Consider the following 27,768-nt stretch of genomic DNA (forward strand, 5'->3'; position numbering starts at 1 on the left):
GTCCACGAGTCATAAAAGAGCCAAGGTTGCCTACCCTTGGTCTAGAGATATAAATCAAATTATTTCAGGGAAGCTTCTAAGATCACAGTTGTGGAATGTGTTGCAATTAGGGTCTAATTTATGAGTCTGCTAATTCCTTATTGGAGATTCCAGTGAGAATTGGGACACTTCTCATATAGTTCACATGTCACACAGAAATAGCATGCCTAAAACCAATTCCATCTAAGGCACCAATCATGTTTATATCTAGACCAGGAAGCCCTTAATACCTATGCTTTGGTTATCATCTAATTGAACAATTGCATTACATTCTACATGGGGCTACCCTTGAAAACCACTCAAAAGCTGCACCTGGACCAATTATAGGCTAACCATGGCAAACCTTTGTGGCACCTCTGCCCTGTGAGCTGTGCTGTTGCCAGTAGGCTTCTAGATGCAATTCAGGCTGCTGATTTATTACTTATAAAGCTCTTTGTGCAATAGATCCTGGCTATCTAAGGGGATAGCTATCACCCATTGTTTCTACTCAGCCAGCCTGAATTGGGAGAGTTGGGTATACTCCAGGGCCCCTGATTTCCAGGCCTTGGGTTAAAGTGGGAGATGAGCTTCTTGTCATTTTTTTAAAAAAAGTGATTATCTTTTCCAGACTTTTTGATGATAATATAGTAATATTTTTGTGTTTTTACTGTATTTTTATTTTTGTATTATGTAAGCACTCAGCCATGGGCTCTGGGCTTACACTTATAACTAAATAAAATGTAAAAACTACATAACAAAAGATATTCTGCCCTTTCTGTGAAGAGTTCCATGTTTTCTAAAAGCAAATTTAAAACTCTTCATTTTAAAATCGTTTTCTAAGTATACGTCTAACCGTGATGATGACTTTGGTACTATTCTTGTAGTAACCACGTTTTCTCCTGGATGATATTCTCAACCTGTTCCTTCAGGTTTTCCAACAACGTACCCTGCATCGCTGTAACCGAGTCCATCCATTTGGCTGCTAATCATCCTGTTTTTCCTTTCCCGCCCCCCATGTTTTTGTCATACTGCGACAAAAATATTTAATTTGAGTCTGTCTAAGTAATGTCTAACTACCGGGGGTAAAGTTATACAATACATGAAATCAGGGCTTTTTTTTCTCATAGAACGCTCAGAACGGAGTTACGGCACCTTTTTTGGATGGAACCTTGTAGGGTAGGCAAGGCGGGTTGTATGACATGTGTGAGTTCCGGCACCTTTTTCTTTTACAAAAAAAGCACTGCATGAAATAATAAAGGACTCCGTTCGCGCGTTGATCGCCCGAAGAAACTAAAAGTAACCGTCTCAAGAGTTTCATGTCACTTTAAGAATGAATCGGAACTCTTCATTCAAACATCCCCTTCTCTGACTTGCTGCCAATCCGTGGCCACTTCCTCTCTCACAACCCTCCAATGGAAGCGCTCCACGAAGGTAGCGTCGTGGGGACGTGGCTTTCAGGAGAGACCAAAAGTTAAGCGACATGGGGCACTGACCAATGGAATCCAAAAGCGGTCCGATGGGCGGGGCTCGGTTGCGCCTCTGAATCAATGGGGTTAAGAAGTCTCTCAGCGTTAGAGGGAGGCGGGGTTTGGCGTTAGGGAGAGAAGAGGCGAGCGGGTAGCGGCGGCAGAGCTCTGGAAGCGACCACGTGATTAAAGGCGCTGGGGCCGCTCGGAGTTCTTTGCCCGGTGGGAGCGCGGATAAGGTGAGTTGGGGCTCGCCCGTCTCTGCCAGGAGCCGGAGGGGAGCGGCCCCCCCGCAAAGCGTTGGGCTGCTGCTGCTGCTGCTGCTTCTCTGTCGTGTGCGGGAGGAGGGGGCCGGGGCCGGCAGCCACCAAGGCGGGCATCTTGGCTGAGGGAGAACGACGGGTGAAAAAGAGGAAAAAGGAAGGGGGAAAAAAGAGAGAACTTCTGTAGGGATTCCGAGACTTAGGGGTCTGAGACGGGGGCGGGCTTGCGGGCCTAAGGCGGCGGGCAATTGCCGCGTTTGCCCCGTGAGGCCTAAGTGGAGGAATTGGGTGAGGAGGCTCGTCCCCCCGTCGCTCCTCTTCCCACCCCTTCTCAAGCCAGAAGCAACGGAGGCTTGTGGGTGCGGCGCGCAGGCCTCGTGGAGGAAGGCAGCGAAGGAAGGCATATTAAAGGGTGCCCAAGGCGGGTCCTTAGGGCTCGGGCCTGTGGGCCAGTGTGACTGCCGGTGAGGAGCACACGCGATGGTTAATGACTTAGCATTTGCCTCCTGGGTGTGCTGCCCCTTTGCCGCCAGAACTCGTGGTTACGAATTGCCACAGCTAAGGGCGAGAAGGGGTCGCTGCAGCGCGAAGGACCCCCTTATAAAGTGGCTTGTGCAGAGAGGGAACCCTAAAGTAGGGGCAGATCCGGACCCAGATAGCCGTAAAGGAGGTAACATTCCCTCATGTTTTGTTTGTGTTTTTTTTAAAAAAAAAAGCCCTGCAAAGCCGTTGGGAGTCTGAAAATATGCGTGACTTTATACCGAAGTTTGCTCTATCATGAGGTGAAAAAGGAGAATTGAGTGGATTTGGCATAGGCCTTCAGTAAGGCGTGCGCTGTGGAGGGGGGGCGTTTGAGTGAATGAAGCGGAAAACGGATATTGGCACAGCAGGTCGTTGTATTTCCATGGGTCTTTTATTGTGGACGTTGTGAAAATTGTGCAATGTGGCGTTTTAATACTGATGCCAGTGTCTGCATCAAAAATGGGCTCTCTGCATGTGCAGCTCTGAGAAAAGAAATGCATAATTTATTACTATTTGATATGAATTGGCCTTGGCCAGTTGGCACTTAATAACATACTTTTCAGACAGTGTGGATAAATTAAATTTTGGATTTGTCTTCCCGAGAATCTAGAGGGCACCAGGCTGAGAAAAACTGATCTAGATCGAGACTGTCCTATGCGAACTGAAAAACCAGCATGATAAGATAAAAGGAGTAAGGGCATCTGCTTATTTTGAGTTGGTTTTAACATTTTAAAAAAGCTAAACAGAGTTGGACATGGAGCTATGGTCTAATTAAAAAATGAGCTAATGTCAGAAGTTGAGTATGAATAAATCTCTAATTTTTGTCTATGAGTAAAATGTTTATGCAGGTCGAAGGTTAACTTGTAAGTGCGGGATACAATATAGGTGGTGTAATGAGCTAACAAACCTTGAACTTCAAAACGATAATGGTCATAAGAATGAGGAAATACCTCTGTGTATTTGAAAGTAGCAGTTTACTTAAAATCTGCAAGTCAGGCATTTGTCATTTGTGTTTGTCTCAAGTTATAAGTACCTTTTTACATCATGAGTGCTGTAATGCCTTACAGTAATAAAAAATGCAAGCGTATTAATTGGTACAATATCAAATGACCATGAAACAGACTGCAGAAGAAGTCTATTCTTCATAGTGGAGTAAGCAAATTTATACCATTCTTAACTAGAGTAATGTTTTCAAAACAGTAATCTAGTTCTTAATGGCATAAGATTGAATTGGAAATGACACTTCAGTATATATGAAATATCTAAGTTACTGTGCAGGTAGTCCTTGACTTACAATCTCAATTGAGCCTCAAATTTCTGTAGTTCACCAAACATTTAAGTGAGTTTTGTTCCATTTTATAACATTTCCTGCCCCAGTTATTAAGTGAACCACTGCAGTTTAGTAACACAGTTAAGTGAATCTGGTTTTCCCGTTGACTTTGTCAGAAGGTCACACAAGGTGATCACATGACCGCGGGACACTGCAACCGTCAGAAATATGAGTCAGTTGCCAAGTGTCTGGATTTTGATCACATGACCACAAGGATGCTTCAATAATCGTAAGTGAAAAAAGGTCATAAGTCACTTTTTTCAGTGCCGTTTTAACTTTGAACAAGTCACTAAATGAACTGTTGTAAGTTGAGGACTACCTGTGCTGGGTATTGTGTTCTAAAATTACAGAGTAGCATACCGGCATTCCTGTTCATGTTGAAAAATAATTTTGTTATGATACTGACTAAAATAAATGTGCTTAGATTGCGGTCCCACTCAAAATGACTGTGTTGCTTCCAGACCTATATTACAACAATGTGTTGACAGGAAAAACATAGATTATCTAAATCTTTAATACAGAATAATGACAAAATTATATAATATAATGGAGACAGATTGCTTATATTTGCATTGCTTTTCATATTTCATCAAGATTTAATGTAATCTTTAATTTTGTTACATGATTAAATGATTTTAACAAAAAACATACACTTGTGATGTGTAGATATGTCAGTCAAAAATTTAAAAAAACACTTCAGTCTGATTCTGTTCTTTGTCTTTTCTCAGCTTCTCTTGCTCCTTTTTCTTTTGTAGAAGATAAGGTTACTATTTTGATTATACTGACTTTCATTGAAGTATTTCCATTGGTATCTGCTCTGCCAGATTAGAGGTATAGACTAAAGGTCAAAGAAAATACGGAAACAAGTGGTACATCTTTGGTGTTCTAAAGAGTATATGGTTCTGTATTGCATATGAGTAAAAAATAACTGAAGAACAGATTTTTTCCAGTATTTCAGTGGTGATATTCATTCTATGAAATGTTCTTCTGGAAATACAAGTATTTGCCTTGTTCTACAAGTATTCCGAATACAGACAAATATGTGTTCTAGCAGGTGTTTGGCTCCTAGACTAGGTAAAAATACAATATTTATATATGTTTTTAATACGTGGGGGAGTTTGTACTTTATTGTACCTTGTTGGCAAAATGTTTCAAAACATATTTTCTGGTACTTGTGTTTAGTAAACAGCCACTAAATATGATTTTTAATACAAAATAAGGGTTAAAAAAGTAACTAAAGTAAGTGAAAGGAATTTTGTCTTTCATCAATCTGTTATTTGGAAGAACAGCTCTTGATCATATCAAAAGATCTTATGGGTAGGTACTGCTTGCTTCCTTGACAGGCCCAGGAAACTGACAGAGTTGAAAGGAACCTTGGTGGTCTTCTATCCATCCCCCTGTGGAGCACCCACAACTTTTGGAGGCAAGCCATTACGCTCATTTCTGCCTGTGCAGACATAGGTAGAAAAGTGTTGCCTGTGTCTTCACAGATAAAGACAATCTTCAGAGGAGTTGCATGACTTTTCCAAATAATTCAGATACTTTAATGCTTATAAGAAGAAATACTTTTTTATGCTAACAGGGCCTGCAAAGCAGTTTTTTGAATAACTTCCATGGGCCCTATTAGGTGATATTTGATAACTTGCTCACTTGTTTGGGTAGTAGAATTTGAGTGTGCTAATAACTAAATAATAGGATTGTGCAACACTTCAGGTTGGAAGACAGAAAACTGCTTTTGAAGATATGGTAGACATGAATGTAGTATCTCTCTGCAGCTGCTTAAATTAGGATTTGATGTCACAGGAGAAAGATGCACATAGGCAGTATGTTCAAACCTCTGTGCAAATTAATGCATCCTTTAGCTGTGTATTATACCATGTTTTCCCGAAAATAAGACCTGGTCTTATTTTTTTTCCTCTCCAAAAGAGGCACCAGGTCTTATTTTGGGGGGATGTCTTACCTCCGGCACCAATATACCCACCCAGCAGATCTACTTCTTCTGGGGCCGAAGGAGCAGCTGCATTCCGCAGCTGCATTCCAGCCTGCATTTCTCAGTCATAAGCCTTTCTGGAAGGCCTATACAGCTCAGTACCGAGCTATGCATTCAATCCATAGGTCAGTTCTGCAAGACTTATCCAGCCGAGAAGTGAGCTATGAATTCAACTTGGCTGGAGAGGTCTTGCAGAACCGACCTATGGATTGAATGCATAGCTCAGTTCTTGGCTGCAGTGGCCTTTTGGAAAGGCCTGTGACTTGAGAAATGCAAGCCTGGCTACAAAAGACGCCACAAAAGATGTGGGCCGGTGAGGAGAGGCCTGGCTGCAAGGTAGTGGGTGCAGGGCGTGTGGGGCAGATCCACACACTCCCACCCTAGCTTGATTTTTAAGTGTGTGCCTCTCCCCAAAACTAGAGCTTATTTTTTGGGGGGGGGGGAATTAGAGTTTATATTAGGACCACCCTAATCAAGCTAGGTCTTATTTTGGGAGTAGGCCTTTCAGGAAACATGGTAGCTGTACTAAATACAAATAGACATGTGCCAAGGGACCCTCATCAAGTCTTATTTGACTTTTATTGTTTACCTTCTGGATTTCAACAACAAATGCGATCTTAAAAGTGGAAAAGTTTTAATTATTTGAATAGGCTAGTACAGGGGTCGGCAACCTCGGCTCTTTTATGACTCGTGGACTTCAACTCCCAGAATTCCTGAGCCAGCTATGCTGGCTCAGGAATTCTGGGAGTTGAAGTCCACGAGTCATAAAAGAGCCGAGGTTGCCGACCCCTGGGCTAGTACAACAGTGTAATGCTTTATTTTATTTTTTAAAAAATCCTCATTTTCACCCCTTAAAACTAGCATAAATTTCTAGTATTGCAGTGTACAGCTAGTTCTCAGGTTACAAGGACAGTTGGAACACCAATGCTTCGCTAAGTGATACAGTCATAAAACATAACATCACGTGTTTGCACTGCTTAGCAATGGCAGTCCCAGTTACCATTGTAATCCCAGGACTGCATGTGTCATTAAGCAGAAAGAGGCTGGAGTCCCAGGCAAGGAATGCAGGGTGTGTGTGGATGCTGCAGGCTTTTACCATGGGTGAGTGCTGGTGGGGTGCTATGGAGTGCAGGAGGGCCATGGGCAGAGGTTGCTACAAGTGGAGGCATGCTACAGACTGTAAGCAGAGTTTGCTATCGAGTACAAGATCCTGGGATGTCTTACAGGGCTATTTCGGGAGTGACTTGTAACCTTCCCGTCTGGCGTCCCCATTGAATTTGTTTGTGATAAGTCAGCAGGGAAGGTCACAAATGGCAATAATGTGACCATGAGATGCTGCTACTGTTTTGTGATTTATTTGCCAAGTACCCAAATCACATGACCACGAGGATCTGCATTGGCTAGAACTTTGAGAAGTGATCATAAGCTTTACTCATTCAGTGCCGTCATCACTTGAACACTCACTGAACAAATGTTCATACCTTAAGGATTATCTGTATGTGAATGGAATGGTGTAGTAAAAAAAATTGAGCAAATGATCAGAGTTTACAGTTATTTAAAATTTTGACAAAAAAATATGACATTGCTGGATATACTGCAAGAACTTTTCTTTGTATGCATATAATTGGTAACTTTCCTGAAATCAGTAATGTTTGTAGATAAATTATACTATGATTTAAAGTTTAGTAGACAGTTGAGTAGTATATAATAGCTGGCTGTATATTTTCAGTCCTTCATAGCTAGTTTTTTCCCCTTAAATTACATTATTTTCCTTCAACACATTTAGGATAAGAAGGTAGAATTTTCTGAAAAGATTGAATACTATAAAATATATCTCTTTCCAATAATCATTAACCTAGTATCTTAGAAAAACATCCATGAGAGTATGAAAGCCCATGTCCTCAGCTGTATTCTCAGCATTTAATATGTTCTGTAAAACTGTAACTCGTGTAAAAACAATCATATCTCATTTATTTGAGGTCTAAAAGTCTCTTTTTAATAAATGTATTAAGGTTTATTTTAAAGTTTCTTATTTTTCTTATATTCAAATATTAGTATCAATCCTTTTGTCTAGCAAAAATGTGTACCATGGACAATACAAAATGAAATATCAGCATCAGACCTAATTTGGAATGTGAATTCTTTGTTACAATAAGCAATTAGCCATGGTACATATCTTATATTTTTTATGGTTGGGTTTAGGGTTAAATAAGCCAAGCACAAGGTCATAGTCTTGGCAGTTATACTGCATTTCATTGTTAATTTTCACTTTCTTCTCTCTTTGTCATAGACCATGAAGCGAAAGTGCTTGCTATTTGCATTATTGCTAATAGTTGGAACATCCAGTCTTCTGGCACATGACAGTGATGATCACGATCATGATGATGAAGATGTAATAGATATAGAAGATGACTTGGATAATGGTGCTGAAGAAGTAGAAGAATTAAAGCATGAAACCAGTGCTCCTCCAATACCTAAGGTTTGGTTAAATATTTTTCCAGTTAAAAAGTTCAGCAAAAACTACAAAAAGAAAACCCAGCTTTGTCTTACAAAGTTGGAATTAAGCTTGCAGTTTTTAGTATTTTTATATAAGATCTCATGAAGGATTAGGTAACAGCATGTATAATTTGACAATTTTCCATGCCATCAAATCACACAATATTGGGTACTCTCACAGGATGTTGTACAAGTTCTCATGTGAAATTGCATTATATCATCTATTCTTTAAAACAGGTGTGTCAAACTGCAGGCCGGACGCATCACACAGAAGCTGCGCCCACCCCATTGCCGGCAATGGCAAAACCGTCCCGATACGTTGCATGATGTCATGTGACGTCGCAAGTTTGACATGTCTGCTTTACAAGGTCTAATGTTTATTTTCAAACCAGAGGAACATCAGTGTTTCATTATCATCCAAAAGATAGCGATCTCCTGAATCATACATTTAAAGATTGATGTGTGGTGTGTGTGTGTGTGTGTGTATGTGTGTATATATATATGTGTATGTAAGTGTACACACACACACACACACACACACACACACAAATGCATACTGTAGCTTGGTTTTTGCTTTGAATCTTTTAAAAAACCCTCAAGCATAACTTTGCCTGATGTGTAAATTCCTGATTATATTTTACTACACAGCTATTTTGGTAATTCTGATCTTGGGAGTTGAATGATTAGGAATTTTGACAGATAACTAGAACTTTTTAAATTGCACCTGATTGTAAACATAGTAAAAAAATTAAATTATTCAGAATATCATCTAATATTGAACTTCTGTCTTCAGGTTACCTATAAAGCTCCAGTACCAACAGGAGAAGTTTATTTTGCCGAAAACTTTGATAAAGGAACTTTAGAAGGGTAAGCATTCATCTAAAAAAATATTAGTAGGTATATGTCAGGAAAGCTTGAATTAAAAATATGCTTTTAAACATATGAATCAATCAATCCATAAATCAAAAGAATGAAATCGGTATAAATAAAATACCTGATACAGAGTGCATCTAATACTGTTGGAAAGAATGGATCGTATAGAAAGAAGAAAAATACATTGAAACATTTATGAAGGAGTGACGTGTTCATGTCTTAGTTAAGAGTGGCTTTCCAGAGAGAACATTCCAATCCACAGTTAACTAATGAAAATGGCTCTTATGCCTCCCTACCAAGCTTTGTCATATTACGTACACAAATAATCTGGTAAGTTAACTTTTTAGCTATAGGTGGTTATAGTCTCTTAAGCAACTTGAGTTGACATTTGGTAGTACACATTTACTGTGTTTTGATATGTATCAATTGCAATAGCCTGGGACCAGAGTATAACCTCTTCTACTTTCTGGAACATCATTTCCTTCCCCCCCCTCCCAGCAAGATTATCCCTGTCCTATTTGGCTTCTGGAAATCTCTCAAAACCATTTTTTTTCCTAGCATGCTTGAAGGAGCCCGCAAGGTGATTATATTATGTTTTAATATGTTGATCCATTCTCCCACAGTCTTATTTAAGTTGAATTATTTTGTTTAATTTTTTTAATTGTTTTATTGTATGCCATCCAAAGTCAAAGGTACGAGATGGGTAGCTATATAAAATTGAAAAATACTCTCCCTGCTCTTTTTAGGTGGGTTCTTTCTAAAGCCAAGAAGGACGATACGGATGATGAGATTGCCAAATATGATGGTTTGTATGATATCTTACTCTTCATATAGGAAGTTTTATTGCAATATGTTTTTTTCCTATACAGAAAGAGTATTTTACTAGAGAGTATTATTCAGTTATATAAGACCCAATTTGCAATCTGTCCAGCCCAGATACAAATTTATTTCCTTAGTGTAAGCTAAATCAGAGTTCTGTTACAGCATTTAAACTTAGTCTAGATGTTTATTAGAAAATCTGTTCGGCCAATTCTCAAAGTATTTGTTATGTACTTTTTTTGAGGTAAGTTTTTTTCCCCCCTAGTAAGTCTATTCTTGTCCTACTTTTTATATAAAAATATACTAAAAGTGATGGTCATTGCAGTTGCAGAAAAAAGAGATTTCATGAAAGTAGAATACAAGCATAATTTTTCACAAGCATCCAGATTAATAATTCCAACAAAATCATTGTGACTTTGCAGAAAGTAGTTTTTAAGAAGAGATAATTATGCCTAGTTCTTACATAAATGTATTGATACTCAGTAGCTTCTAATAATATAAAAACATAGTTTTTTATTTTATCAAAGAAAAAGCTGTCTGCAAAAGGTATTGCTGCTAAAGTCTTCTGAAGGAAAAGAGGGAGGAGCATTTAGTGCAAGCACAATACGATAATGGTGAAGAGTTTGAAAAATGTTGTGTTTAACATATTTGCTATGGAAACAAAAGAGCAAGGTTGTGTTGTTTCTGTCTTGTTTCTATAGGCAAATGGGAAGTACAGGAAATGAAGGATACTAAACTTCCTGGGGATAAAGGACTTGTGTTGATTTCACGGGCCAAACATCATGCAATTTCTGCCAAACTTAATAAGCCTTTCATCTTTGACACCAGGCCTCTCATTGTGCAGTAAGTATGTTTTGCTGTGTTTTTCACTGAAGCAGCAATACTATACCCAATGCATAAACAGTAGACAAGGGCTCACAATGTAATTTAGAGCCACTTTGGTCTAGTGGTTATGGCACCAGGCTAGAAACCAAGAGTTCTAGTCTCACCTTAGACATGAAAACCAACTGGGTGACTGGGCCAATCACTCTCAACCCAACTCACCTCACTTCACCTCACAGAGCTATTGTTGTGGGGAAAATAGGAGAGGAATAGTGTTAGGTATGTTCGCCATCTTGAGTTATTTATAAAAAACAAAGGCGGGATAAAATATATATACCAACAATTTCTTATTGTTGGTATATATATTTTATATGATAGAATTGGAAATTGGAGGTTTGTGCATTTATATATGTGTGTAAGTAAGTAAACGTAATTTTTTGGAGAGAAATCTAGGAAAGAATTGGAAGAACGCAGACAAAAATTTAAGCTTTGATGGTCAAATGTTAATGTAGTGCGGTGTGAAATCATTTTCAATAGGTTTTTAAAAAATGACAGTGTGACCTCTTATGTTGCAAACTTAGGTATGAAGTCAACTTCCAAAATGGAATTGAGTGTGGTGGTGCATATGTGAAACTGCTTACTAAATCTAATGATTTAAACTTGGTGAGTATTGTTAATCTTCCAAACTTGAGATCTTAATGTTTATTTGTTTGGATTACACTCTTGCAAATCATCTTACTACTTTAACAAGGTGATTGCATGTCAGTCTGCTAAACACTAAGTACTGTTTATTATAATCTCATTATTTCAATGACACAAGTTATGTATGCAATTTTTGTGAAAACTGTTAAGGAATAAAAACTATTGTTCATTTGAATTGAATATCATTCTTTTGATTTGGGCATTTGTGGCTTATTTTGCATTAAAAAGGAATCCTAACAAAGAGTCTCCCCTCCCCCGCCCGCCGGCCCCCCCTTGTATTGATTTAAATCTGTTAGCTGAGAGGTGGTTGATAGACTCAGTTAAACTTAAATATAATTTGGTGCGTAATAAAGTATAAAATGAAAGCTTTGTTAAAAGTGAATTTATATGTTGAAGGTTTTCCTATCTATATCTTTCATAGGACCAGTTCCACGACAAGACTCCATACACAATTATGTTTGGTCCTGACAAGTGTGGTGAGGATTACAAGTTACATTTCATTTTCCGCCACAAGAATCCAAAGACTGGCAGTTATGAGGAGAAACATGCCAAGCGTCCAGAGGCAGAGTTAAAGAATTTTTTTACTGATAAGAAGACACATCTTTATACACTGGGTAAAGCAGCCACATATTCATATACTTTTGTGGGTGAAATTATAATATAGTAATTAATGAAGGCAAGAGAGGGAGCCTTTTCAACTATAGCATAGTGGATAAGGAAGGTGACCTTGATGAAAGTATGCAAAAAAATGTTATGGGGGAAAAAAGGAATGAGATATTTTTTAATAACTGAGAAACTGAGGCAGAGACCTCTCCTACTCACTGGCATATAAGAAGAATAGCCCAGTCAGACTTACATAATTCTGTTGTTATGGCCCATCTCAATAAAATAGTTTTGCCTTCGTGAAGAGTTGATTTCCTTCTCTGGTTTACCTAGTGGGGCTGACATGTGGACTATATTGTAGAGAATAACTTTTTTATATTCCCATGATTCTTACAATGAACTTTATGTGGTGGAACTGGTTTTTGATATGGAGAACTGGGCATTCTAATAGATTACATCTAGTTCTCAACTTACAATCACAATTAAGCCTAAAATTTCCATTTCTAAGCAAGGCAGTTGTTAAGTGAATTTTACCCGATTTTATGACTTTTTTTGCCACAGTTGTTAAGCAAACCACTGCAGTTATTAAGTGAATCGTGGTCATTAAGTGAATCTGGCTTCCCCCACTGACTTTGCTTGTCAGAAACTGGATGGGAAAGGTAAAATAGTGATCACATAACCCGGGGACAATGCAGCTGTCATAAATACATGCCAGTTGCCAAGTGCCCGGATTTTGATCATGCGGCCATGGGATGTTGCAGTGATCATAAGTGTGAAAACTGGTCAGAAGTCACTTTCAGTGGAGTTTTAACTTAATAGTCACTAAATGAATGGTTGTAAATTGAGGACTATCTGTTTCATGATTTCCATGAAATTTTTGAGGAAACCCAAAATATTATTGCTTGCTTGAATTTGGGTGAAGTATTTTTTAATGCTGCATTCCGTGTTTTATAAAGATACTTTCACAATGCCATATAAATTAAGATAGTAGACCAAAAGATAATGGCAGTTGTTTAGAGCTCATTTTATCTTTATATTTCTGGATTTTTATCATAGTCTTGAATCCAGACAACAGCTTTGAAATTTTGATTGATCAAACTGTTGTAAACAGTGGGAATCTACTATCTGATATGACCCCTCCTGTGAATCCTCCACGTGAGATAGAAGACCCAAATGATCAGAAGCCAGAAGATTGGGATGAGAGAGCTAAGATTCCAGATCCAGATGCTGTTAAACCAGATGATTGGTGAGTATTTCTTGAAGACCCTTTTAAAAAGTAGGCCTCTATCTGATTTTGATTATAAAAGGATGAAAGGAGGTGAGCCTGGAGCTTATTTTCTGTAGCATAATCCCATCTCTAATGTTCTTCTTCTGTATAAATTATATTATGGGATGGGAGGCAATCCCATTGTGTACTAATTGCTTAATGGCTTCATTATGGAGATGCATTGAGCCCAGCTTTGTCCTGCAATCTGGGAAAGAGTGGAGCTTTTGTAGGATGAGAATGTTACGGTTCTTATTTTACATTCTACCATGAATTTTGTCATCAGCACTGTTGTGTTTTCTATTTGTTCAGGATATTAGTGGGCAAGCTGAGAATTTCCCAGAAATATTCTTATATATGTTGCAGTTCTTGCTGTAGTGAAGGTAAAGGGAATAAAAACACTTGAGTGCTGAAGCTAGGGAGTCCCATCTGTCAGTTCAGTAACTGCATTTATTTATTTATTTAAATTTATATGGCTAACAATTGGAAGCAAATAACTGGACAGATCAGAAGACAAAATGATAGAAACAACATAAATACAATTTAAACAAACATTGTAAATATGGAATAGAAAAACCAAGGTAATTATTTTCAGTCATAAACCAACTTATATGAGGCTCCAGGTTTTTACAGCTTTCAAGAAGGTCAACGAGGGCCATCCAATCTCCAGGAAAAGCCTGTTCCACAGAGGAGCTACAACAGAGAAGGCACGTCGTCTTGTGACTGCAAGATGATATTGATTCACTGAGGGAATCTGAAACATCCACTCTTCCCAATGTGGTGGGATCACAGAAATAATTGGAAATAAGGTCCCAAGCCACGTAGGGATTTAGAAGTGATCACTAGCCCTTTTAAGTGCAGCTGGAAATCTATTGGAAGCTAGTGAAGCTTGTACACTAGAGTTGCTACTTTGCCAGACCTCAGTGCATCCTGTACTTTCTGTGCTGCTGCATTTGTACCAGTGGAAGCTTCTGAGTCTTAAAGGCAATCCTATATAAATATGGCAATAATGCAGATAGCATCTAAGGCATGAATGACCCTAAGCATAGTCTGCTGATCCTGAGCACAAGTGGCATGTGAGATATATCTCTGCAAAGGCTCTCCTAGCCACAGCTTTAATCTACTCCTTGAACAGTAGTCATGGGTTCAGGAAGACCACCAGATTGCACAGCAGCTTTGAGTGCTATCACTGGAATGACTCCAGAAACAACCCCAAAACACATTCAGTCTTGCTGGAGTTGAGACACATCTATTCAGGTACATCATCACTTGCGCAGGTACTCCTTGAGACCACTAACAGAACTAGCAATTCAATATACAGACAAAGCAATCGCTAGGTGAAACTGCAACTGTTCTTAATGATCATACTTCAGCATTCCTTTGCTTTAGAGTCCTGTGAAGGTTGTAAATGTGAGGATTGGTTCCAGTTATTTTTTCATCACTTGAATTGCAAGCACTAGCTAAAGTAACTGTACAGTTCTTGGCAGAGATAGGGTATACAACTGGGATATCAGCACACTATCAGTCTTCAAAATTCTGATTGTCCCAGCACCCCTGCAGTTGCATGATCATGATTTGGGCATTTGGCAACCAGCTTGCACTTAAGAACAATTGCAACATCCTACATCCAGCAATCACACAACTTTCCCTCCTGGCTTGTCACAAGCAAACTCAGTGAAGAAGCTGGCAGGTCATTCCTATAAGTTGCTTATATTCTGATAGCTTTTTCCCTCCAAAGAGCCTGGCTATAGCACCCACGATATCCGTCAACTTGAGGTGGTCACCTGCACACCCTCCCCTATGGACAGTAGCTACCTATGCTCTATCCATATCTCAACAGCCACTTGCACACCCTCCCCCACCCTGCAGCAGCCACCTCCAACCTTTTTGCATCACTCACTCCCACACAGCCAACCCTACCACACTCTTGCTGTTCCTCAACAGCCACTCCTATACCTGGAAACACCCACTCCTAGCCTTGTGCAAGGGGGATGTATCAGTCCCTCACACACCCTTTCCTATCCAACAGCATCCAGCCCTGCTATGCTCGCACTGGACTTTAATAATCATCTGAACATTTGGCAGCAGCCATTGCACTTTACACACTTTCATAATCACATGTTCACACTCCCCCAGCTGGCTCTGCCATGTCATGCCATACTTTGACAGCCACCTGCACATTCTCATGCATACTCCCTTACCTAATAGTAGTCACTTACTGTCTTGTTTTGTAAGTCACCTGGGACTTGCCAGTTCCTGCCAGCTTCCCCCTTGGCTTGGCCTGTTGGAAACTGGTTTGTTTGAAATTAGGAGGCTTAACAATGACAACAGGGAGTGCCAGGATTGCTGTCACTAAGCAATGTAGTCATAATGTGACACTGTGCTTTACGACTACATCATTTAGCCACAGAGGTTAAAGTTAATGATCCCAATTGCTGCTGTTAAGTGAGGACTACTTTCTATTTACATTAATTAGTGAGAAAGAGACTGCAAGTGAGTAAACAAGCATACAATGGGGAGTACACTGAGAGAAATGTGTTAGCACTGGCTGTTTGCCTAGTGTGTTCTGTGTTGCCTCTTAGGAGGCAAAAAAGCCTTCCCTATGGAACTGATTAAGATCTGGTCACTTTCAGGTAGTTGCACAAGCTACCAGGTGCTACAGGTAGTTCTCACTTACAAACTAAATGGGACTGACAAATCCCTTGTTAAGCTAAAGTGTCACTAAATAGGAAATCACATGACCACAACCATTTTCTGACTGGAAAAAGACAAGAGTAGTCAGTTTCATATCTTCAGATTTTATTTGCCACCTAATCCACTTTCCCACTCTTTGGAATGCAGGAGTGCTTGCTTATGGACTTGTACACATCGAAAGCAATGTGATCACACTGGCAGTCAAGTCTTGACAGTGGCAAGCATGCTATGCAAACAGCTTAAAGTACATTTGCAATCGCTCTCTGGTCATTGCTCTGCAAGGTGATTGGGTGAAGCAAGTGATTTCTGTAATCAGTCTTTTCCTGCTGCTGGTGCAATTGCATTGCTTTTAGTGCGTGTTGAAAAGCAAATAGCTTACTCTCTTCCGGCACGTTTTCTCTCCAATCTCTTCTCTGCAAAGGCTTAAAAAAAGGCAGGTACAGGACAACCATCTACTGACTAATAACTGAGGGAAATGGAAGGTTGTAAATGATTGTAAAATGGCAGTCAGATTATTTTTTGGCACATTATAACTTCAAACTGTCATTGAACAAAGTGGTCAGTAAATGAGGACTAATTTAGTTAGGACAGCTAACTAATATTTGAAAAAGCTAGTATTCTGGTTTTAAACCACAAAACATAAATAATACATCAAATTGTAAACAAAATAACATAATTTTGATTGTTGTTTAATTTTTTACAGGGATGAGGATGCTCCTGCTAAAATTCCAGATGAAGATGCTGTGAAGCCAGAAGGTTGGTTGGATGATGAGCCAGAATATGTGGGTGATCCTGATGCAGAAAAACCAGAGGATTGGTAAGTTGAATGCTGGTCTCGCCATGTATTTAGCTTTAGGCCATTGTCCTCACTGTACTCGTCAACTGTAACAAATTTTCTTAAGCAGTCATTTTAATAATTAAGGGAAAAAATCAGGTTTTCTGTTCTCATGTTAGCTTTGTAGTTAATATTCTTCCATGGTAATCTAAGATTGTAGTATTTACAATTTCACAATGATAAAAGACTATAAGTGGGGGCATGGGGAAGTCCTTGAAATTAATGAAATAAAGTTTCGAAGTTGTATAGAATTCAGCATCCATTAACATTTTGAACATTTAAAGATTTTCCTATAAATATGCCTATATATATTAAGACACATGATCAGATACCACATGACCACATATGGGCCAGTGAAATATGTTATAGAATTTAATTTTGTTGTAGATTCCATCAAATAAGAAAGCAACTCAGGTACTTTTGAGGAAGACCAAACATCTGGTTCATATTACTATTAGAATGTGTTTAAGCTGAAGAAACCTTCACTTTGTGAATTGGGAAGATCAAATTTACATTAAAGTCAGGAGAAATCCTTAAAATAATCATTATTAAGTACTTGAATGGGATTTTACATTATCCCATCCTCTGAGTAAACCTGGCAATAAAATGATTAACCACCAAATTTTCAAAGTAGAATTTTTCCAAAGAATTAGATATTTAAAACTCTCATCAAAATTCAGTTTACATCCCAGTATGGCCCAAAGATTTTTTGCATGCCTGGAAATAATACACTTTTCTTTTCTTTTTTTCCCCAAGCACTTGCTATAAATGCAGAGGAAATATATCTTTGAAATTTGACCCACCAAGTATATTTCATTCCACTGACAGGTGGATGATAAAATATGACCCAGTGATAATTTTGCAGATCAGATAAATTAAGACCACCTTCCTCATATAGTAATATCAGTTTAACTAAGAAAAAACTTGGTGGTCCACTATTCCAAATAAATTTCCTAAATAAAGTATCTGAAGAAAATATTTATTTGGTATTTACTGATATTAATCAATAAATGGTTGGAAAGATTGCAGATGATGATCACGTGACCCTGGGACGCTGCAGCTGGTTACCAAGCATCCGAATTCTGATCACATGACTGGGGACGCTGCAGTAAGGACCAGTCATAAGTCACTTTTTTAGTGCTGTAACTTTGAACAGTCACTAAACAAATGGCTGTAAGTTGAGGACTATTTGTACACACAAGTTTATAAGAAAATTGGAAGAGCAACAAATGTAGTGTTTTGAAATGGACAAATCAAAGCCAGCAAATGTCAGAAATTTTGTGGCAAAATGTGAAATGAGTAGTTTGTGCTAGAAAGCTCTATATGTTTCCTTGTTGAAGCAATTTACCAGGACAAATGGATCAAAACTAGTACATAGCGAAGTGAGTGACTGATCACCAATTACTGGAAGAGTTCTGCTGCAGTCATTGCAGTTAAAGCTGATGCAAACAATTACTAAATACAGAATATAGAGTAACAGAGCCTGGAAGGGACTTTGGAGGTTTTTTAGTCCAATTTCCTGCTCCAGCAGGAGACAACTATTTTTTCATATTCAAAGATCATTTAGTTCAGGGCTTTTCAACGAGTGGTACGGGTACTAGCTGTGGTACATTGGCACCTGGCAGGTGGTACGCAACCATCCTAGAAAAGTAGCGGGGGAGGGGAATGAGCTGAACCGGTGGCAGCACCGCACAAGCCTGAGCAAGAGATGGCTGGAGCTGCAGGGCTGTCAGGGCTCAGCGGAAGCGCCAGGATCAGCGCCAGGATCCAGCTGGAGCTTGGCGCTAATCCTGGCACTTCTGAGTCTAGAAGAAGCACCAATCAGCTGGAATGTTGCAGCATCTCCAGGTTCTTGTGATTTACATTCAGATCTTGGCAACTGATTCATATTTATGACAGTCATAGTGTCCCAGGGTCATGTGAAGTGACCAAAACCTGTTGCAACCACCCAGCAGACAGGGGGGGGGGATAAAAACCAAACACCCCCCCATCCCACACTCGCTACCAATCCTCAACAGAAATGCTCACAGCAATGAAAACCTCAGACAGGAGGAAGAGCGCCACTGGGCAGGCAGGCAGGCGGGCTTGCGGGGCACTTTTTTCAGTGCCATTGTAACTTCGAACAGTCATTAAGCGAACTGTTGTAAGTCGAGGACTACCTGTACCTCCTCACTTTTTTTCTTTTTGGGGGGGGGTCATCAAGTTTTTGACACCTTGCTAGGCAACTGGTGGTACTCGGATGTTGCCATATCCTAAAAGTGGTACAATGGGTGAAAAGGTTGAAAAACCCTGATTTAGTTTGTGAAATAAATCAAGCAAACACCTAATTTTAATGTTATTTGTTAACAGATTTTTTTCTATATTTGAGTAGGATCCATGAGATTCTGGTAATAGTAGCAAAGATATGCACAACTGAAAGAATAGGTCGATATTAATTGAATTTCAACTGTACATTATAGCCCACAGTTTTTCTCTGATTATGTGCCAATAAATGGAAACAGTCCATATAGTACTAATAAATTATTTTACATGATAATTTTTAGGGATGATGTATATTATGCTAATCTAAATAAAATTCTAATATTTAAATACTGTAATTTATACTGTATGTTTATATTGGATTAATCACCATAATTTAAATTGCTATTGATTGTGTCTCTCCCATCATATGCTGCATTTATGAGAAAGTCCTAAAGCATAGATTCATGTTTCAGGGACGAAGATATGGATGGAGAGTGGGAGGCACCCCAGATTGCAAATCCCAAATGTGAATCGGCTCCTGGCTGTGGTACCTGGCAACGACCCACAATTGACAATCCAAACTATAAAGGCAAATGGAAGCCTACTATGATTGACAACCCCAATTATCAGGTATATTATTTTAAAGGTCTCTGTCAAGGAATAATTATTTATTATTTCAATGTTAAACTATTGTTAGGTCATTATGTAGAACTAAAATCCAACACTTTTTGAAATACAGTTGTGTGAATATTTATAGAGAGTAAGCTTGTGAATTTACCTCTACATCAGCCCTGGGCATTATAAGCTACATCCAGCCCTTTGGCTATCCATGTCTGGCCTGCAATGGTGCCACAGGCCACAATAGCGGCCCTTTTGCTTTGGCCCTCCACAACAGCCCCAGTTCGCTCCTTTGGTAAATTCTACATGAAAAAGCAAAAATAGTCTTGTGGCACCTTAAAAGTTGCTACAGCATAAATTTACAAGACTACTTCATCCAGTGTGTGAAATACTGCTCTCGGATGTTACTATCTTTATTCACATGGCTTGGAAGCTGTGAGATCATAGGGAAGTGAATGAAAGAAATATAATCAAGGACCATTCTGTTGTTGAATGTATGCATAAAAAGTAATATTTGTTCACAAGCAACTAGGTGACAACACAATCAGCTTACCAATGGTGAGATTATTCACCAGGCTAGCAGCCAGGAGAATGACTTCTAGTCTACTCTTAGGCATGAAAGCTGGCTGGGCAACTTAGGACCAGTCCCTCTCTCTCAGCCCAACTAACTTCACAGGATTGTTGTTGTGGAGAAAGTAGGAGAAAAGTGTATTGGGTATGTTGACTGCTTTGTCTTATAAAAATAATAAAGGTAGAATAAACCAAAAATCTAATCTAAAATGAAGCCATTGTCTCACCATGGAGGAATGAGTGGAAAGAGCAATAGAGTTGGCAGCTATGGCAAAACTAACCACTTTAATTAAAAAAAATATCGATCCTGTTTTGTTTTGTATTTGAAAACTACTTCTGGATTTTATGCACAAAACAGGAAAAAAACCTTTGTTTCTGAGTTTTGTTGATTAGATTAATTTGTTCTTATAGAAATTCCTGGTTCTTAGTAAATATGTAAAGAAAAATGTCAGAGTGTAACTATATTATATTCTACTGCATCAAAAGAAGTTTTTCTTTCCCTTTTACCTTGCATTCTTTTCCTATTTCTTTTCCTTCCCCGTTCTCTTACTATCTTTGTTTCTATTTGTATTTGATACAAAAAATAAAAGCCATTGTCTCCATTAAGGTCCAGATTTAACTTCTCAATGAATTGTGATTAATAGTCTCTAAAAGGCTGTGTCACAACACTGACATGCTATAGAGAATAAGTTAAGTACCTCTATAGAAGCTGCCTTGCAGGGTAGAATCATAGTAGACTATGATTCTATTTTGTTATAGTGTTTTTTTACAGCTTTCTTGATAATATTTTAATTGGATATTAAGATTTCTATTAATCTGTTCAGGAATGTCTGAAGTGTTAATTAAAATGTCTGAATAATTAAAACTTAATAGAATTGATTCAGTGATGTCTGCATTATTTAGGGCATCTGGAAGCCAAGGAAGATTCCAAACCCAGACTTCTTTGAAGACTTACAGCCATTCAAAATGACCCCCTTTAATGCTGTGGGACTTGAATTATGGTCTATGACTTCAGATATATTATTTGATAATTTCATCATCTGCGCTGACCGAGCAGTAGCAGATGATTGGGGTAATGATGGATGGGGCCTAAAGAAGGCCGCTGATGGTGCTGCTGAGGTGAGAAAGAAAAGTTTATTTTTTTTTCTAATAGTGCAGCACAAAATAGAATTCAGGAATTCTTCTTTCTTCTGTTCTATTAAACAAATTGATTTGTATTTTTCTCTTTGAGAAAAGAGAAACAAAACTTTTTGTGGCAAATAGACACACACTATTCTTTATTCAGTTTATTTATTTATTTATTTATTTATCCTATTTATAGGATATTGTTATTGCTGATTCATTTTAATTTTTCATTATTTTTTAATGGCTAGGTTAAGTAACTCATTTTTTCAGATTAGTAGCCTTAGATAAAGTACTAGTTTAATACCAGATATTAGGATCAAAAAGTACGGTCTACATACTTAAGACAGAAGAAAGCTATGCCCTATCAGGTGAAAGCAGCTGATCTATTTGGCCAATTGATTCAACTGGCTGTGAAAAACCATTGCAGCAATAGCTTTATAGATCTTCAGGCCTGAGTTTTTCAGTCAGGGTGCTCTAGCATTCTTCCCATTAGGTAATTTCAAGAAACACTAAATGGTGAGATAACTCAGATATGCATGCTTAATCTTCTTGAAAAGCCCTTAAATTACTCTCACAAAATATATTAGTTGCCACAGAGGTGAAATTGTTGCAGTAATTAATATTTGTAAATGTTAGTAGTTAAGAGGTTTAGAAATTACCTTAAGCAGCTTAAATATTTAATGCATAAATAGGGTTAAGGTTCTATAAATATATTAATTTATATGACTTAAAGTAATGTCATGTAACTTAAACCACTTGAGTACTGTGCTATAAAAGTTGTAGTGGGACCTACACTAATCTCTGGCAACTATATTGTTTACTATACCAAATGCATATGCATATATTTAGATTTAAACTTACCTTCTAGCCTGGTGTTGTGACCCAAATGATGGCTGCCGCTGAAGAACGTCCCTGGCTTTGGATAGTATATATCTTGACAGTGGCTCTGCCTGTTTTTCTCGTCGTTCTTTTCTGCTGCTCTGGAAAGGTGTGTATTATGAGTGCAGTTGATTTTAAACATTTTATCTGATAAAACTGAGAAAGAAAATGGACCGTTTTAGAAGGGCTGAACTTGAAAACCCTTTCACCGTCTTATTTCAGACAAAACAACCGAGTGCTGCAGAGTACAAAAAGACAGATGCTCCTCAACCAGATGTAAATGAAGAAGAGAAGGTGGAGGAGAAAGAAAAAGAAGAGGAGGGGGAGGAGGAGGAGGAAGAGGAAGAATCAATTGAAAAAAAGCCTGGTAGGTAAAAGTGTCCCAAGCCTGGAAATCACTAAAAGTGTTTTGGAAAATTACCCATCTTCAAAAAAATCTCTTGATTTCTGAGAAAGAAGATAAATATTGCAGTACAGAAAAAGGTCAATTTTAACATGTCAGTTAGGGGAGAAGGTGTTGGTTATTCCCAGTTGTCTGTTATATCATCCGTGGTATTGTTATTACCCAAATTCACATAAACGACAAAAAAATTACATATACGCAACAGGATTTTTTTTCTGTTGTATTAAGGTCTGAAAAACTGTCACTTGTGTTGTAAACAAAATTAACACCTTGTATAAAACTCTCTTTAGAAGAAAAGCCCAGGAATGATGGAAATACAGAAAATGTGAGCCAGGAGGAGGAGGAGGAGGAGGAAGCAGAAGAGGAAGAAGAAGAGGTGGAAATGGAAGAGGAGGAAGAAAACAGAGACATTACAGGGGCAAGTATTTAATTACATCAAATTTGTATGAGAAAAACATTAATACAAAGTATTATGCAGTTACTATAGCTAATAAGCCTACCTTACAACACAATCAAGAGAGATAACAAAAAGTGTGCTATAATTTTTATTTTATTTATTTTAATTCCATTTATATCCCGCCCTTCTCCGAAGACTCAGGGCGGCTTACAAGCTTAGCAGTAAGTAGTTATGTACTAACATCACATGTTGGGATGTAAATTTGTTATAGGCTGCTTGTTTGGCAAATGATTCTGGGTGGCTTACCAACCATTGCAAAGAGAAATATGAAAGAATGCAACAGATACATACACACACACACACACTCACTAGGTTTAAAATCCAAATTCATATTATTGGATGGTTTTATCCAATAAACCCTTTGCCAATGCCTGAGAAAAGAACAAAGTTGGGGACTCGGGTGGTGAGAGGATGTTCTTCCAAAGAGCAAGTATAGCAGAGAAGGCAGATCTCCTTGGGTCTTAAAAGGTGACGTTGGTTAGTTGGTTGGTTTATTATACTAATTTCTGTAATTTGCAGACAGTCATTATGGATTGAATGTTATCTGTGTTTTAAAGTTGATAATTCTAAGAGAAAATATGGAAACGTAGAAAACAGACAGCAGAAAAAGATCCAGTAGCCCATCAAGTCTGCCCTTTGATTTTTGAGTTGTTCGTTTGTTTTTAATTTATTATTGTTTTTGATCATTTATTTTTATTTTTGTCAGATGAAAGATATGTGTTTATCTCAGGCAAGCCTAAACTCAATTATTAATGATTGACCCACTATCTCCTCTGGAAGTTGGTTACAAGCTTCCACTACACATTCTGTGTAGTAATACTTTCTAACATTACTTTTGAACTTCCCTCCTCTCAGTTTGAGATTATGTCTCCATGTTCTTGATTTTTGCTTAATATTGAAAATACTGTCTTAATATATTTAAATGCTTCACTCATGTCCTTCCCTTTCCCTTCAGGCTGTACATATTCAGTTCCTGTAATCTCTTTTGATAATGTTTTGTCCCTCAGATTTATGCTATTTTTGTTGCCTATCTCTGGACTTGCTCTTTTTCTAAGTGAGGTCTCCAGAACTGGTCATAATATTGCAAATGGGGACTAACTAAACCCTTATATAGTGGGATTAGGGCCTCCTTCTTCATGCTGGTGATTCTCTAGCAATATATCCCAGAATTTTGTTTGCCTTCACAATTGTCTGGCCACACTGTCATCTTTTTGCAGTCATCTGCTATGAACACACCTAAATCCTTTTCTTTTGTTCTGTCTAACACTGTAACCCCCAATACTTTACTCTGCCAGAGGGTTCTTTTTCCCCAAGTTCATGATCTTTTATTTAGAAACATTGAACTACAGGTTCCACATTTTTGGCCAATTTTCCAGCAACGCCAGATCATTTTCCCTGTTACAAATACCTCCAAGAACATCAACTCTATTACGCACCTTCATGTCATCAGCAAAAAAAACCAACAACTTACTTACCAAGCAGTCCTTTTGTTATGTCACTTACAAACATGTTGAACAGAATAGGACCTAGGACTGAGCCTTGTGGCACACTACTTGTGACTGGTCTTTGTTCAGATATCCCACACTGGGATTGATCCCTAAGTGAACTTCCTATCCACTGAAACACCCAGTGATTAAGCCCTAACCTGTTAAGAGTTGAAACATTTTTACTGTTATAATATTGAAAGAAATAAGTATACGGGATAATAGTTAAATTTGATTGACAGGTAAAAAATAAGGCTTAAGATTTTAAGAAGTGCTTATCACTGTTCAGTAGCACCAACAGTTATTAAAACAAAACAACATTTACTGATGTACATTACTCTTGAGATTACAACAAATTACCTTTGAAAACATCTGCTTATTACTTTTAAAGCTAAATATCTGAATGCAGCTGGATTATTTATATGTTCTTTTACATTTGCAGGAGGAAGAAATTCTGAATAGGTCTCCCAGAAATAGAAAACCAAGAAGAGATTGAAATATCCTAAAAACTTAATCTGATGATTTTTTCTCATATGGTGTTGGGAGAGGACCGTGGATAACATTTTCCTGAAAATCGAAAATCCTCAAAATTCACCATCCATAGGTTCCTGTCAAATACTCTGCAGTGAAAAGTGTTTAGCAGTCAAATATTTGCAATTGTGTTTCTAAATAATATTCCTGTAGAAAAAGAATGCATTTAACACAACCCGGCTATGAATTTCTGGAATGTTACAAAAACTAACATTTTTATTTTGTTTTTTAAATAGATGGTAGAATTACCAGTCTCAAAACTTTTGGCTTAAATTAATGTATTAATCTATCAATGGAAGTGAAGAGCAAACCTTAAGAAAAATGCCAGATGTAAAGTTTTTATAAGTTTTTTCTTTCTTAAAAAGATAGAAATTCTTATACAACTCTTATTTCTCATAGTATGATCATGTTAAATGTAGGATAAAGTTAAAATCCATTTGATACAGTCTTCAAGTGCTCAAACTCTCCTTATTGATGAAAAGCATGTGGCCGTGAAATACTCATATTGGTCACAGATACAGATCAGTTAAAACAGTGTTTGCACTAGTCTGAATTTAGGAGCAGATTTAGTGAGACTGGATTGTCTTGTTCATTTATATTTTGAACTTTTTCTCAATTTGGAATTTTGCTTTCAGTTTTTGTGTTTCTCCCCTTCCCCCAGTTTTTTTTTAAACATTTCCTTCTGTTCCAACTGTTGCTTCTCCTGTACAGTTTTTTCAGACGCAGCTTAGCTGCTAGAGAATACACTTGTTTAGCTCACTGTTAAAATTGTGTTTCTTGTTCTCAGAAGGTAGCACTACTTATTTCTGGGTCCAAACATTGTGAAACAGGACAGTGTTGCTAACCTTCTTATTGTTGCCATTTTACGTTCATTATTCACAGGATAAAAGGCACAGGCAAGCTGATCTTTCAAGTTTTATTTGTGCTGAAAGCAAATGTCAGTATTTGTAGCTGAGGAATAAGCATGTGAAAAGTTGGCATATGTAACATTTTGAGTCTCAGTTCTCTTCATGTATCAAAAATATTGTGAATCTAGGGGGTTCCAGATGAATAATTTTTTAAAAAATGCATTGAGTATCTAGCTATTCAGAAATCTTATGTAGAATACAGATTGTTTCTAAGAAAAGCATAACTCACTATATTATATTGAAGTGCATGATTGAGGAAAGCGAAGAAGAAATATTTTGCCACCTGTTGTCCTTTATTTAAATATATGGCACTGAATTAAACCACTCCCAGTTTCTACCTGGTGGGTAAGAATTTTTCAGAGTAACTAAGCTTTTATACTTTTGTTCAGATATAAGTATATACATAGCTTTTTCAAAACAAGACTAACATTTGTCTTGCTGGTTGTTTTGCTTTTAGAACCCTCAGTTCTGTTATCTTTCCAAATCAGCAGAACTATCCTCATTCAAAGCTACAGTGCTTGCAGCCTTTGGCGTGCATTCCAGCATCATTCCTTGCACATCTATAGTAGTTGTGCAAGAGTTTTATTTTTCTCCTTGTGTCCTCCAGAGAGCTGCATAAATTCAGCATCCATTCCACTGGTAGATTCAACTTGATACAGTCAGTGGCTTGCTTCCATAGTTTCTTTCTGTTGTCTAGTCAGGATGTTTAAATGAAATTGTTCCCCCTAGTTTCTTCTATTTTTTTCTACATCATTGACTTGCAGTGGCTATTTAATACTAGTACTAATTTTAATGTGCTTGGGTTAATGTTTTTTGATCAACGTCTTCACTTTTTGTGAAACATGTAGTCCTTTCTCCAGGATACTGGGAAGAATGAATCTGAACTCATAAGACCTCTTCAGAATACCATACTCCTCCGTTTGCATGTTTTAGCCTTTTTTCATGTTAGTGTAAATGTACTTTTTTAAATGCCCAGTGTAACCTGTGAAGCCTTATTAAGACTACTTAGTACTGGGAGAAGATTGTCATCTGCTATTTAAGAATAATAAAGCAAAAAATTAATATAAAAAGTCATTTGTAATTTCCAAGTAATTGGGGTGCTGAATTGGTAACTTAACCGATGGTTTTAAAAAGACTGGAAAACCATTCCGATGCAGGAAATATTTTTACACCGACATAGTTGAACTCTTGGTTGGAAAGAAATAGACTTATAGTAGACTTTTAGGAAATGTTCTAAAGAATTTTAGAATGAATAAGTTATTTGACTACTTCTGTTTGGAAAAGAAAGTGCACTGTAGCCATTTCAAATCAGTCACAGTTCATATGCTACATATGAAGATACAAATGGTTTAAAGAAAAAGATCTTAACTGAATGTGTGTTCTGTCTTGGGACACTTACCCCATTTCATATGGGAATGTTGACAGGAGCAGAACATAATTAACCATAAATGGCAAAAGGTATCCTAGATCTCCATAATGTGGCCCCAGCTCTCCTGTGGCAGTAAATGTGGTGCTAAGAATACTCTTCTTTGCACCTCCTTGCCTTCTCTATTATAATTTTCTAAATGCCAGTATTGTTTGATGCAGGGTTCAAGTGTTGGTTAACAAGATTGTGACTTAGGTCCTGACTGTTGTAAAAATCTGAAGATGCAGTATGCATATAAATATATTGGTTAAGTTATAAACAAATGTAAGCTTACTTGATCAATAAAGAAACATAGATCACTATTTTTCTACTGTCTAGTCTGCAATATTATTTTTGGTTGTCTTTCATAATCTAAAGACAAGAGTTGATAGATCTTCCTTCAGAATTAATATTCTGTTGTGTAAAAACTGAACAATATCCAAAATGCAA

The 27,768-nt window shown here is 37.8% G+C and overlaps 1 protein-coding gene across 2 annotated transcripts; it reads left to right on the forward strand.

Annotated features, from left to right (window-relative positions):
* Window positions 1–1,600: 1,600 nt before the first annotated feature.
* CANX (calnexin) lies at window positions 1,601–27,643 on the forward strand. Of its 2 annotated transcripts, none has more exons than XM_081321477.1 (15): window positions 1,601–1,723; window positions 7,880–8,068; window positions 8,879–8,952; window positions 9,705–9,763; window positions 10,479–10,620; window positions 11,181–11,262; window positions 11,723–11,915; window positions 12,961–13,150; window positions 16,566–16,679; window positions 19,412–19,568; window positions 21,030–21,245; window positions 22,120–22,239; window positions 22,353–22,497; window positions 22,824–22,951; window positions 24,917–27,643. In XM_081321477.1, the coding sequence occupies exons 2-15, from the start codon at window positions 7,883–7,885 to the stop codon at window positions 24,968–24,970; spliced, it is 1,860 nt and encodes a 619-aa protein (XP_081177603.1). In that variant the 5' UTR covers window positions 1,601–1,723; window positions 7,880–7,882; the 3' UTR covers window positions 24,971–27,643. The 2 variants fall into 2 exon arrangements, with proteins under 2 accessions (XP_081177603.1, XP_081177604.1); XM_081321478.1 differs by lacking the exon at window positions 1,601–1,723 and adding an exon at window positions 2,914–2,960.
* The last annotated feature ends 125 nt before the right edge of the window (window positions 27,644–27,768 follow it).

Source organism: Vipera berus (genome assembly GCF_964194415.1).
Source record: "Vipera berus genome assembly, chromosome: 2".
Classification (NCBI taxonomy): Eukaryota; Metazoa; Chordata; class Lepidosauria; order Squamata; family Viperidae; genus Vipera; species Vipera berus.

Coding starts and splice junctions, on each gene's coding strand:
- CANX (XM_081321477.1), top strand. CDS start 7,883: ATGAAGCGAAAGTGCTTGCTATTTGCATTATTGCTAATAGTTGGAACA. Junction 13,151..16,565: donor GCTGTTAAACCAGATGATTG/GTGAGTATTTCT, acceptor AATTTTTTACAG/GGATGAGGATGCTCCTGCTA. Junction 22,498..22,823: donor ATCAATTGAAAAAAAGCCTG/GTAGGTAAAAGT, acceptor AACTCTCTTTAG/AAGAAAAGCCCAGGAATGAT.